At 49.3% G+C, this 13,986-nt stretch overlaps 3 protein-coding genes across 3 annotated transcripts; all 3 read left to right on the top strand.

The window, feature by feature from the left end:
- Positions 1 to 3,079: 3,079 nt before the first annotated feature.
- Positions 3,080 to 4,134, top strand: LOC123094160 (horcolin). Its single transcript, XM_044516217.1, has 3 exons — positions 3,080 to 3,204; positions 3,274 to 3,495; positions 3,624 to 4,134. The coding sequence occupies exons 1-3, from the start codon at positions 3,127 to 3,129 to the stop codon at positions 3,948 to 3,950; spliced, it is 627 nt and encodes a 208-aa protein (XP_044372152.1). The 5' UTR covers positions 3,080 to 3,126; the 3' UTR covers positions 3,951 to 4,134.
- A 1,677-nt stretch (positions 4,135 to 5,811) lies between these two features.
- On the top strand, positions 5,812 to 6,900 carry LOC123094159 (horcolin). Its single transcript, XM_044516216.1, has 3 exons — positions 5,812 to 5,992; positions 6,087 to 6,308; positions 6,387 to 6,900. Exons 1-3 carry the CDS (start codon positions 5,990 to 5,992, stop codon positions 6,708 to 6,710), a joined length of 549 nt encoding a protein of 182 aa, XP_044372151.1. The 5' UTR covers positions 5,812 to 5,989; the 3' UTR covers positions 6,711 to 6,900.
- Positions 6,901 to 10,012: 3,112 nt separating this feature from the next.
- On the top strand, positions 10,013 to 11,908 carry LOC123094158 (uncharacterized). The gene is made up of 2 exons (XM_044516215.1): positions 10,013 to 11,164; positions 11,251 to 11,908. The coding sequence occupies exons 1-2, from the start codon at positions 10,190 to 10,192 to the stop codon at positions 11,632 to 11,634; spliced, it is 1,359 nt and encodes a 452-aa protein (XP_044372150.1). The 5' UTR covers positions 10,013 to 10,189; the 3' UTR covers positions 11,635 to 11,908.
- The last annotated feature ends 2,078 nt before the right edge of the window (positions 11,909 to 13,986 follow it).

The following is a 13,986-nucleotide window of genomic DNA, read 5'->3' as shown; positions in this document are numbered from 1 at the left end:
GATGCATAGAAACGAGAGGGGAGAGTGTTGTCCACGTACCCTCGTAGTCCGTAAGTGGAAGCGTTATGACAACGCGGTTGATGTAGTCGTACGTCTTCACGATCCGACCAATCCAAGCACCGAACGTACGGCACCTCCGTGTTCAGCACATGTTCAGCTCGATGACGTTCCCCGGGCTCCAATCCAGCAAAGCGTCCGGGATGAGTTCCGTCAGCACGACGGCGTGGTGACGGTGATGATTTTCTACCGGCGCAGGGCTTCGCCTAAACTCCGCGATGATATGACCGAGGTGGAATATGGTGGAGGGGGCACCGCACACGACTAAGGAACAATCCGTAGATCAACTTGTGTCTCTTAGGGGTGCCCCCTCCCCCGTATATAAAGGGGGAGAGGAGGAGGGGGCCGGCCAAGGGGAGAGGCGCGCCCTAGGGGGGGCAATCCTACTCCAAGTAGGTTTGGCCCCCCTTTCCTATTAGGAGTAGGAGAGGGAAGGAAGAGAGGGGAGGGAAGAAGGGAAGGGGGGCCGCCCCCCTCCCAATTCGGATTGGGCTTGGGGGGGGGGCGCCCCCTCCTTTGCTCCTTCTCCCTCCTTTCCACTAAGGCCCAATAAGGCCCATATACTTACCGGGGGGTTCCGGTAACCTCCCGGAGCTCCGGTATAGTCCCAATCTCATCCGGAACCTTTCTGGTATCCAAATATATCCGTCCAATATATCAATCTTTATGTCTTGACCATTTAGAGACTCCTCGTCATGTCCGTGATCACATCCGGGACTCCGAACAAACTTCGGTACATCAAAACTTATAAACTCATAATAAAACTGTCATCGTAACGTTAAGCGTGCGGACCCTACGGGTTCGAGAACTATGTAGACATGACTTAGAACTGTTTCCGATCAATAACCAATAGTGGAACCTGGATGTTCATATTGGTACCTACATATTCTACGAAGATCTTTATCGGTCAAACCGCATAACAACATACGTTGTTCCCTTTGTCATCGATATATTACTTGCCCGAGATTCGATCGTCGGTATCCAATACCTAGTTCAATCTCGTTACCGGCAAGTCTCTTTACTCGTCCCGCAATACATCATTTCATAACTAACTCATTAGTTACAATGCTTGCAAGGCTTAAGTGACGTGTATTACCGAGAGGGCCCAGAGATACCTCTCCGACAATCAGAGTGACAAAACCTAATCTCGAATTATGCCAACTCAACATGTACCTTTGGAGACACCTGTAGAGTACCTTTATAATCACCCAGTTACGTTATGACGTTTGGTAGCACACAAAGTGTTCCTCCGGTAAACGAGAGTTGCATAATCTCATAGTTGTAGGAACTTTGTATAAGTCATGAAGAAAGCAATAGCAACATACTAAACGATCAAGTGCTAGGCTAACAGAATTGGTCAAGTCAATCACATCATTCTCCTAATGATGTGATCTCGTTAATCAAATGACAACACATGTCTATGGTTAGGAAACATAACCATCTTTGATTAATGAGCTAGTCAAGTAGAGACATACTAGTGACATTATGTTTGTCTATGTATTCACACATGCATCATGTTTCCGGATAATACAATTCTAGCATGAATGATAAACATTTACCATGATATGAGGAAATAAATAATAACTTTATTATTGCCTCTAGGGCATATTTCCTTCACTTGGAGAGACCGAAAGGTGCGTGGAGTCCTATTGGGATACTTTGCCATCATGCGGAAGTATTAATCTTCGATCCTTTGCCAATACCTCTTGGCGGTTTGAGAAGTACCCGTGCATGCATCAAGAGATACCACACTCCATGCCTTGATCAAGATTTGGTCTTCCAAGATCGTGCAGTTCTTTGATCTTTGGCCTTTTCCACTCTTTACTTGCGATTTCTCATACGCCAACTCATCAATCTCCTCCAATTCATCTTCACCTCCATGATCATCCACGCCGCCCTCTGTTTCATTGTACTCAAATGCGGCGAATAGGGCCTCATCGATGTCAACGGCGTTGGTGTCCAACAAGTTCACGAACTCGGCGTTCGAACCACCGCCATAGCGAACGACAACAAGTCACGAACTAATCGCGAAAGCAAAGATTATTTCCATGACCGAAGAGTAAACGGATGACCGAGCCATACCTTGCGCCCATTTCGTCGAACACATCGGCTACGGTGGGAGCAGCACCGTTGAGCGGGATCGCAGGGGAACCCATTTCATCGCCGGAGGGAGTGGATGAAGTAGCTGACCGCCTTGTAGCCAGAATCTTCCTCCGCTTTGCACCCGGGACCTTGGCGACCTTTGCCGCCGCTGGCCGGGATCGCGCAGCCGCGTTGGCGCCCGGAGTGCGGGCCCTGCCGACGGGGGCAGCCGGGTTCCCGCCCTGCACGAGCACGCTGCCCTGACGCTTGCGGGCAGCCGCGGTGGCGCCTTGGGCGACGGCGGGGCCAACATGGCCGGCGACGAGATCTGCCCAAGGGGATTGATCGTGCGCGACCTTGGCGGAGACAGGGGATGGCAAGGTGTCATCCATGACGGCAACTGAACGCCGGGAAGGATGAACGGGAGCGGGAGGTGGCGGGAGCAATGGTGGTCGGGGGTGGGAGGAGCGGGAATGGCCGCTCAGAAATGTCCCTCCCGCCAAATCCCGCTGCAGATAGGGGTCGAGCTCGGGTTGTGCTCCCGCCCCGTGAAACTAGAGGTCGGAGGAGATCTTTTGCCGCGTCCCGCAAAAAATTTTCCGGGTCGGACGCGGATGCGGTGTCTGTTCGAGCGGGATTTTCCGCGCTTGCCCGTATTTTGGCGGTTATTTTGCGGGTCAGAGCCTTTTGCGGGGTCTGCTAGAGTTGCTCTAAGATGGCTAATGCTCCTAGACGGAGGGAGTATATGACATGCATGATACTCTTTATAATCACGGGCAACATTACAAGAGAAACATCAGAGTCAGCACTAAATTGTGTGTCAACAAACACATTAAATCCTCATAAATCGATCCAAGTAGCCACGATCGAGTATGATACACATGCATGCACAAGTCGGAGGAGACGTACGTGGAGGCCGCGCATCCACGCAAACCAACTACTCCCGTCTGTTTTGCTGCATATAAAATTCATTCAGGTGCCTGCCTGATGAGTGATCAGCTCAACTTTCCTTTCCATCTCTGCTTCATTCGTTGTGCGGCCGCGCGAGAGTTTGCTAACGAAATGGTGTGTCATAGAAATAGTCCCATGAACGGCAGGCGTGGAGGACTCATGGCAGGTGCTCGTTTTGTGCAGGTGCAGGGGCCGAGCCCGGTGGTGAAGCTGGGGGCGTGGGGCAGCGACGGCGGGGCCGCCCACGACATCGACGTCACCGCGGCGCCGCCGCACCGGCTGGAGAGCATCGCCCTCCGCTGGGGCAAGGTCATCGACTCCCTCGCCTTCACCTACACCGACAAGGACGGGCAGCCGCACGCCGCCGGGCCCTGGGGCGGCGCCGGAGGCGTGTCGGAAGACCTGGTGGGCCTTTTCTTTCAAATTCAAATTCAAATTTAATTGTTTATTTATCTCTTATTCCAAAACTCCTCAGAATATTGTTTTTTGCGGAATTCCCGGAAAATCCTTGATATATATACTTGTATGCACAGATCACCCTGGCCCCCTCGGAGTACGTGACGGAGGTCGGCTGGACCGTGGGCCCGTTCAAGCTCAAGGAGATAAAGGCCTGCGTCACCTCGCTCAAGTTCGTGACCAACCTGGGGACCACCTACGGCCCCTTCGGCAACGGGGACGGCACGCACCACAGCCTGCCCGTGCTCGACGCCGGCAGCGTCGTCGGCATGTTCTGCCGCGCCGACGACTACCTCCATGCCATCGGCTTCTACGTCCGACCCTTGGCCATCGTCAAATCCACCACGGCCTCGCCAGCCAAGCCTCAAGGGGAGAGTTTGCCTGCCCTAGCCACCGAGGGATAGGAAAGGGAAATATAAAATAAAAGGCCATTTGAATGTTTGCGATGTCGAGTATATGAATTACATTACATGCACATGATGTGCATGTATCTATCTCTGCGCTAGCTCCTCATGTCATTACACTATCACTTCCTGTGTAAAGAAATGTAAGATCCTATGGAATCACAGAGAGATATTTTGCTGTTGATTGCTGCAATTATACCGGATCATAGCCAACTGTTTTGATGCAAAATAATAATAATAAAATATCTATCATTGTCACGGCTCTTAATTCATACACCATGAGAAGTTTCAACCACACCAACTAATACCCAGGGAAATTAGATATACTCAACTCAGAGCAGGCAGCCTGGCTGTCTAAGCAATAAGCATCTTCTTCTTTCTTTTTTTGTGAGAGAAATTTTCGATCTATCCATAATCAATCATGCCCAGTACAACAAATACCAGAGATAATACAAATTACAATCAGGTCCATGGACCACCTAGCGATGGCTACAAACAGTGACCTAATAAATTTTCAAGCATAAGAGAATTGATAGACCCTCCTCCTGCACCCAGAGCAGGCCTGTCCAAGCAGTAAGCATCTTTTCGCCTCTGCTGCCGCCTTTTCGCGTCGCTCTTCCGCGTAGAAATTATCCCATGCACGGCGACTTCTTCCACAAATCTCGGTCACTGTCCAAGCCGGCATCTCCGTGTCAATCCAAGGATAGTACATGCACAGAGGTGGGGGAGACCACAACAAGAACAAGAATGTTAATACATAATCAACCAAAAACCAATAGTATGTCAATTCATGATGGTTAAAGCACATCGGAGGCTTGTCATACGGTGAACTAGCTATGGGTGGATCTTCCTCATAATTGACGCACATGAAAAACTTCACGCCCAACCATTGTTAAAAATCCGTCACCTTGCAAATATCGCCACACCAACACCGCAGGATTGCCATCCCCGGAGGGCAAACTCGCATTCTTCATTTTCCTCGGCCTAATGCTTTGATCCGAGCAAGGCGAACTCATACCGGCTAAATAAAGCGTGACACACTTAGCGCAGTGGCGATTTCAAGGGTGGCTGGACGATGAATGAAGAGAGGTTCAATGCCTCGTTTTATAGGCTAAGATGACAAATTTGATGGCGAAAAAATAGGGCGAATGGAAGAAATTTTAGGCGGGAAATACGCGTGATCCAAAACACTGCAATCGGTGTCGGCAGAAACGTCAAACACCACCAACCGTCAGCTCCAGCAGTGTCGCGCCGCGCGCCGCAACAACAGCATTGCCGCCTCGTCTGGTGGCGGCAGGGCCACCGACAGGGCTTTGTTCCGTCGCGGTGCGGGAATCCTGTGGTCTGCAGCCTGCTGCCTGGCCGCCTGGCGGCGGGGGCTGCTGCCTCACACTGTGGTGGCAGGTGCCACGTGTCAGCTGGCGTGCCTGCCGCCATGGCCCTGTGGGTCCTTTTTGCTAATATGTTTCAGAGGTGATCTTTTATTGTCAATTTCGTTGGCCAGGTGGTCCTTTTGGACAAAAATTCTAGTTTTTTTTCCTTCAAAAATCACCCAGGACTATATTAAAGAACAACAGTAATACAAGACAACTCACAGAACAAGAAAATTACAATCGGGCCCCTACGAAGCCCGACCAACCACAACACCACCATGAAGTGAAGGCGCACCGTCATTGCTGCTCCCTCAGAGCCTGCCCGACCTTGAATCTGGAGACGGATTTACCGGAGACGGGAAGTCTTCGAAGTTGCGGTCCACATAGACCAGCACGTCGGTGAGGAAGTAGATCAAACCACCGCCATCGAAAAACATCAGAGTCGGCACTAAATTCTGTGTCCAACAAACAAATTAAATCCTCATAATTCCAAGTAGCCACGATCGAGTAGGAGGAGACGTGGAGGCTGCGCATCCACCCAAACCAACTACTCTCCTCTCGTGTGTTTTTGCTGCATATAAAATTCATTCAAGTGCCTGCCTGATCAACTTTCATTTCCACCGGTGCTTCATTCGTTGTGCGGCCGCGCGAGAGTTCGTCAACGAAATGGTCTGCCCAAGTCCTAGCATGCATGATGTGCTGTGCCATCTTCTTCACAGGAGGAGGGCTCATGGCGGCTGGTTGTGTCTGTGTGCGCGTGCAGGTGCAGAGCCCGAGCCCGGTGGTGAAGCTGGGGGCATGGGGCAGTGACGCCGGGGCCGCCCACGACATCGACGTCAGGGCTGCGGCGCCGCACCGGCTGGAGAGCATCGTCGTCCGCAGGGGCAAGGTCATCGACTCCGTCGCCTTCACCTACACCGACGAGGGCGGGCAGCTGCACACCGCCGGGCCCTGGGGCGGCACCGGAGGCGTAGAGGAAGACACGGTCAGCTCTCTTCTTTCAAATTCAAATTCAAATTCAATTGTTTATCTATCTATCTATCTCTTATTCCAAAATTCGCAGATCACCCTTGGGCCCACGGAGTACGTAACCCAAGTCGCCTGGTCGGTGGGCCCGTTCGAGTTCAAGGAGATCGATGACTGCGTCACCTCACTCAAGTTTGTGACCAACCAGGGGGCCACCTATGGCCCCTTCGGCCGAGGGGACGGCGCGCACCACAGCCTGCCGGTGCTCGACGGTGGCAGCCTCGTCGGCATGTTCTGCCGCGCTGGAGACTTCCTCCACGCCATCGGCTTCTACGTCCGACCCTTGGCCATCGTCGAACCGACAGCCTCGCCGGCCAAGCCTGAGGGGGAGAGTTTGCTTGCCGTAGCCATCGAGGGATAGGAGAGGGAAAGATAAAATAAAAGGTCGTTTGAACATTTGTGATATCGAGTCTCTGAGTTACTACATTACATGCACAACATGTATCTATCTATGCGCTAGCTCCTCATGTCATCGTACTATTACTTGTTTAGCCCAATCAAATTTTGTCACATATCAAGTTCGAGAAATAAAAAAAAGGCTTTATGTTCAATATTTTGGATACTGGTCATGAAAACAAACCGAATTCTAAAATCAAATGAATTTCACCGTCTTATGTGTGTGCTTGAACACGATTTTTTCCTACTCATATATGCTTAGTTGAAAGAAACCAAGCTCTAAGTTGCCTTGCCACCAGCCAATTGTTTTAATGCGAAGTAATAAAAACAAATCTGTCATTGTCTCGGCTCTTGTTTCATACTACTAGTTCATACACCATGAGAAAGTTCAACCACACCAACCAATGCCCAACCAAACTAGATTCAACTCAGAGCAGGCAGCCTGCCTGTCTAAGCAATAAGCATCTTCCCATTTCTTTTTACCGAGAGAAATTTTTGATCTATTCATAATCAATGATACCAATACAATAAACACCAAAGATAATAAAGATTACAATCAGGTTCATTGACCACCTAGTAATGATTACAAGCACTAGAGCGGGCCGAAGGCGAGGCGCGCCATCAGCATCGGCCGGGCAAACCTTGTTGTGCTAGACAGTCGGAAAGTTGTGGTGCTATGTCCACAAAGGACCAGCGCAACCATCAGCGATGAAGAGAGTCGTAGATCGGAAGGATCGAACGTGCAACCATACAGACGAAAACTGGATCCAAATAGATCCATCGAAGACAAGCACCGACCAAATCTCGTGAGATCCGATGGAGACACCTCTACACGCTCTTCGACGACACTAGACGAACCATCAGGACGGGGATTGGACATGGGACACATTCCTACTGATGGACATTCCACGGTCTAGTCCCAACCAAGACACCGAGCCTATTAAAAAAGAGAGCGGGGTCCATCCCGTCATCGGCGGGGGGCCAAGATCCTCCGCACCACGGCGGCCCAAAGGCCATCAGAGGCGCCGGCGGGAGGAGGAAGAAGACTTTTCTTGGGGAGGAGGAAAGACATGTGCTGTTGTTAACACCTACTACAATTATGTGAAACAAGATCACACGCAACTAGCATACATAGCCTAAAAACCCATAATAAACTCGTCATCTACTACTTTGATCTAAGCTCCCGAACAGAATTAATCGACCAAATCAAAGTGAATATTGGGCAACAGAACTGGCATGGCAATGGCATGATGATTTTTCAAGCATAAGGGAATTAATCAAAGGCCCTGCTGCATCAAGTTGTAGATAACTTCACACTGCAATCGGTCAGAACCTTGAACGAATACAATTTTAAGCAGCGCCCTCTGATGCAGAGACGACCTAAAAGATAACGTTAACTGAAAGATTACCAGTTCTGACCTGTCGCCGTAATTTTGGGTCGGACATGGCCCGTTCCTGGGCCCACCCGTCTGTGAGATGCTGCTAAACAAGAAACGATGATATACCCTTACCTGCCAGGGGTTGCTGATTGAACTTGTTGATCAATCAGCCTTTGTGTTTCCTGAGAAATGCGCCCACTTTGTTATATTACCTGCAAAAATATGTACGGCTCATCGCCCTTGCGCCATGAGAAAGTTCAACTTACAGTGCAGATCCAGATTCTGCCTGTCTAAGCAATGCAAGTATCTTCTTAAACACGTACTACAATTATCTTAAACAAAGATCACATGCTCAATCAGTGATAGGACAGACATGCAGAGAGGGGGAAATCAATACTCCGGTTGACTGGACTAGAGCACATTGTTTGCTTCCCACGTTACGCTTTATCTCGCAGCACGCAAGAGGAGTTTCCTTACCACCAGTTGCTCGATCTGCATGCAGCATTGCCACCACAAAACTCGTGCGTGTTTAGCTTATCCAGCTACCATTGTCAACCCCTACTCCTCTGGGCTAGCTAGAATCCAAGGATATCGCTTTGCTTGCAACTCAAGCCCGGTCGATTTCCTTCCTGTCGACGAAGGTAGCATGCATTATCTATGTATTCCCTCCGTCCGGAAATACTTGTCATAGAAATGGATACAAATGGATGTATTTAAAACTAAAATACATCCAGATACATCCATTCCTCGGACAAGTATTTCCGGACGGAGGGAGTATCTATTGGAGCACTCTGAATTGTAAAAACGGCTACACTTTGCTTCGCTGCTACTCCGTCCGTAGCTGCTAGGTCTGACCAAGTCTCTCTCTATCTCTCTCTATCTCGCTTTGCTGCTACTCCGGGGTGTTCATCCTTTTTACCCGTCAAACTAACACACTGCCCAGCTGGTCTTGATGGTTCTTGGGTTCAAGTAGCTTTATTTTGTTGGTGTAGGTTGATTCTCTACTTAATTTAGCTCGCTCAGTAATTGAAGTAACAACAAATTGTAAGTTGGAAGACACAAAAGTGAGACAGTTTGAAAGATAAGTGTATGCTACATAAATTATTAGCTCAATTAAACTGAAGATCAAGTCTTAATTATCACATTAAAGAAAGGCGAATCTGGATGTAAAAGAGTTTGCTACTGTCAAGTGTATGCTACCTTAAGTACCAGGCTCATGCATTAGTGAGCGTCATGCATGTTACCACAAGAAATTTTAAAGCGTTCCACTATATATCCACTGAGATGAATACTCCATGGCCAAACATTTTTTTTCTCCTAAGATGATGAATGTCCCCGGCTAATATTAACATGATATTTCTTGTGACAGTATTGTTATGTGTAGTATACTTGTTAACTTGTCAATCAAAATGTATGAAATCTCCAATCCATTTCTTTTTCAATGAACACCCATTTAATTCATTTTTCAGAGGAAAGAAAGCTAGAAAGATCTTTAACTTGACGATGTGTGTCCATGAGACCTTTCAATAATTGGGAGGGTATGGTTTAGTTGCCTGATGAAGGATCTGATTTTGGATATTTACATCTATTGTTATGTGTAGTGTCGTTGTTAAATTGTCAACCAAAATGTATGAGATCTCCAATCCATTTTTTTCCCGATGAACTGGCATTAAATTCATTTTTCAGAGGAAAGAAAGCTAGAAAGATCTTTAACTTGGCGATGTGTGTCCATGAGACCTTTCAGTAGTTGGGAAGGTATGGTTTAGTTGCTCGATGAAGAATTTGATTTTGGATATATACATCCATTATTCAGATTATGACCATCTTTATAGCATGTGCCAAAACCATTCAGCGACCAATAGTGATGGTCGCAAGTTGACATGTTTCTTGTAGTGCCTTTGGCTTGTGGCAACATCAGAATTTCACTTTCAGTAGAATATGCATACAGGATACAACTATCCTGAGGTCAATGTGTGATTTTCCCAGTACAGCCACTATAAAAGCATGCCAGTTGCTCGCATGCATGGGCACTCTGCTCACCAGTTAACCTAATTAGGCATCACTAATGGGGTGTCTCACAGACAAACACCAATCCACCATGAAGTCCTCCAACACTAGCCCAAGCCGTCTCACGAGGAAGGTGCTCTACCTCACCCCTCCCATCCTGCTCACTGTCTTCTTCTACCTCCACCTGGAGACCCTCACCCTCTTCTTCACCGTACAATGCGCCAGCAGGCTCGGCAATGGCGTCGACGACCGCCTCCGTGCGTCGGCCACCTTCCTCCCGCTCAAGGACACCCGTGAGGGCGCCGACACGTGGTTCATCAGCACCCTGAACGACACCTCCGAGCCTCCGGGCGAGGCGAGGAACCTTCAGTTTCCGTCCGCTGCCTCCGCGGGCCGCCTCCTCTGCCTGGCGGCCCCCTCGCGCCGCGACGGCACGAAGAACGCCTACGCGCTGGCGTGGCCGGGGGCGCTACCCCGCGGCGCGGAGTTCCGGCCGGGCCTTGCTCTCCTGTCCGAGACCTTCTACGACCACTCCAACCTGTGGCACGGGCTCACGTCGCTGGTGCCGTTGGTGTCGTGGCACGCAAGGCGCGGGTGCGGTCCCGCCCCCGCGAAGTGGGCCTTCTTCCACCATGGCGAGGTCAGGTCCGGGATGAGTGGGTGGCTGATGTCACTGGCCGAGGCGGCTACCGGTGCGCCGGTGGCTGCGGAGGAGTTTGGAACTGTCCCGGTGTGCTTCGAAGAGGCCGTCGTCTTCAGGAGAAACCTGGCCGGTTTGAGCACGGAGAGGCTCCTGGAGGCGTTCGACTTCATCCGGTGCAAGGCCAGGGCCAAGTGTGGCGTCGTCGACACGTCCGGTGCCGGCAATGAAACTACAAACCTACGCGTCACCATTCTCTTCCGCACGGGCGGCCGGTCCTTCAAGGACGAGGCGGCTGTCGAGCGGGTGTTCCAGAAGGAGTGCACGCGCGTGGCCGGGCCAAGCTGCGTGCTCACCGTCGCGCATTCCGACAACCTGACCTTCTGCGACCAGGTACCTAATTTTACTGATTCAAAACATCACATATACAACCGCATGGTTTTCTGACCTCTTGTTAATTTGGTATGGTGAAAACAAAGGTGAGGTTGCTGAGCAGGACGGACGTGTTCATCTCGGCGCACGGGGCGCAGATGACGAACCTGCTCTTCATGGACCGGAACAGCAGCATCATGGAGTTCTACCCGATGGGGTGGAGGCAGCGGGCGGCGGGCGGGCAGTTCGTGTTCCGGTGGATGGCGAGCCGCGCGGGGATGCGGCATGAGGGCTCGTGGTGGGACCCTGCCGGTGACCCGTGCCCCGATGGCAACCCGGACATCTTCAGCTGCTACAAGAACCGGCGGATTGGGATGGACGAGGCCGCCTTCTCCGAGTTCGCGGCCAAGGTCTTCACCGCTAACAAGGAGCGCAAGTCGGCAAAGGCGCGACAAGGACAAGAAGCAAGAACTAATTGTAAATGCAGCTAGGCCAGCCCTCTCTATTTTGGTGGTAATTAAGAACAGGAAGAGTGGAAATAACTAAATGTGCACAGCTAGCCAGCCACAAATTAAAATTTGTTAAGAGACCAAGTCTGGTTAATTAGAGGGGTAACTAACCAGGCGCATGCATGATACTCCAAATACATAAAAACCTCAAGCAATTGCAACGATCTTCATTCTGTAAATTCTTCAGATGTTTAGTTCTGGCATATTTTTATATGTATGCACGTTTGTATGTTATCATGTTATGAGATATATTCATCCATCCATGCTCCACATCTGGGCCGAAGCACTGAATCTGCATGCCTAAATTGATCTACCAAGAATTTTATCAATCCACCGACGGGAATAACATACGAACTAACATTAGTGTCAGACCATAATTAGGATGTAACTACGTTAATCCTTAAGTAAGAGCTAACATTAGTGTCAGAACCAACCTAGTCACAGACAGATCAGATCCTATTAGGCCTAATATATGTTATCTAACTAATCGATAGGCCTGATTGCTTCTGGTTGGTTGATATAGTAATAAGATAAGATGCCGATCACCATAAGTTCTTGGTAATCACGTTCCGGCTAGTGCGAATCGCCTCGTTTATCCCTACATTGTGTTTCGTTGACGATCAATGTAAAGTCCTAATCAAGTTTCCATAACTCGTTTCATCAATCATGACACAATGTAGGTGATTTCTTTCAAAATCTCCAATCTCCGAAACCCTAATGAAAATTTGCACATTTTACGAATCCCCAATCTCCGAAACCCTACACCATTTCCCAAACTGAAAATTCAGAGGAAGAGGGTTGGGGGAACTTACCTGAAGGCGTCACATGGCCTCCATTTCGTGCGGGCCACCTCTCTCGTCCGTGGCCTCGGGCTCGCCGGGCACGGCGCCGTCGATCCCCAGCCGGGACCAGCGCATCCTCCCCGCTAGCCTTGTGACCATGTCGCCACGCGGTCGGCGAGTTTGACCGGGCCACGCGCATTGAGCCATCGAGGCACGCGCGCCCCGGCGAACAGGCCAGCCGTGCCGCCATGGTTGCCGGCGAGCCGTCGTCGCCTCGCACGCCACAGGTGCCGGGAGAATCGGGGCCAGAGGAAAGAATGGGCTCCACTTGCCGGCTGGCCAGCCCAGGTTGCCTCGTGGGCCAAGGCCTGCTTTTAGAGCAGACTGTAATTTTGGTTGTTTGTTCGACTCTCAGTGCATTGTCTCTATTTCATTAGATTGACTGTTCTACATTCAGTAAAAGTATATTCTATGTACAAAATAATCATATATAATGCTGTGAACGTTCTAGTGGGCTTCGAGCCAAAATGTGTCTTTTGGGGCCTTTCTGAATTTTAAACAGCTTTCTCCGCTTTAAAAGGTTTTTGCTATGATAATGTTTTTATGCACTTTTAGCCAGAAAATGGCCAAAAATATATGACTAACGATGTTTAAGTTTTCTGGATAAAATATACATTTTATTTAGTGACTTCTAGTGTGGTATCAATATTGGTGTCGTTTCTTAACGATTATCTCGATCCACATTAGTATTATATTAATGTTGTAAAATGATGGAAATTTTGATAGTACATTTTGGAATTATAATCCTTGAATTTTAAGAGCATCCTGTTTGAAATATTTTCATCATGGGTCGAGGTCATGTATTTTGGTGAGTTTTTGTGGTCACACATTTTGATTTTCTACCCTGCTCTGCACGACCGATAATATTGTGCCATTATGAAACAAAAAATTTGGCGGTGCATTTGGCTTTTATATTGATATTTTTGTAAGTCGTGATGTAGGAATTATTGATTATTTAAGTTTTTTGGATAAAATATACATTTTATTTAGGGATTTGAAGTGTGTTGTCCTTATTGGTGTCATCTGTTAACGATTGTCTTGATCCATTTCAGTATCATATTAATGCTATAAACTGATGTTAATCTTGAGAATAATTTTGGAAATGATGAGTCCTAAAGCCAAAGGCCTTGGCGGTAGGATGTGTTACCCTATAGCCAAAGACAACGGCGGTAGAAAAAGGGTCAAATTGTGAATTTTTTCCAAAGTGGGGTTAGATCGTGCTTAAGTTATGGAAAAGGGCCAGGATGGTGATTTTTGCCACCTAAATGCGTCGCGTGGCCTCCTTGTCATGCGTGCCACCTCTCCCGCATGCTCCTGGCCAGTGCCCTATCGTCTGTGGCGTCAGGGATGCCGTGCGCCACGCCGTCGATCCTTTGTACAAGGCCGGCATCGATGCATCCTTCCCGCCACCCGTGGGACCATGGTCGTGACGTGGTCGGGAGAGTTCGACGGAGCCGCGCGCATCTCTGCACGCGTGCCCCGGCGAACAAGC

The sequence above is a fragment of the Triticum aestivum genome, chromosome 4B (assembly GCF_018294505.1).
Source record: "Triticum aestivum cultivar Chinese Spring chromosome 4B, IWGSC CS RefSeq v2.1, whole genome shotgun sequence".
In the NCBI taxonomy this organism is placed as follows: domain Eukaryota; kingdom Viridiplantae; phylum Streptophyta; class Magnoliopsida; order Poales; family Poaceae; genus Triticum; species Triticum aestivum.
Note: the sequence above shows the minus strand (reverse complement) of the source record. Positions and strands in the feature narration are given on the sequence as shown.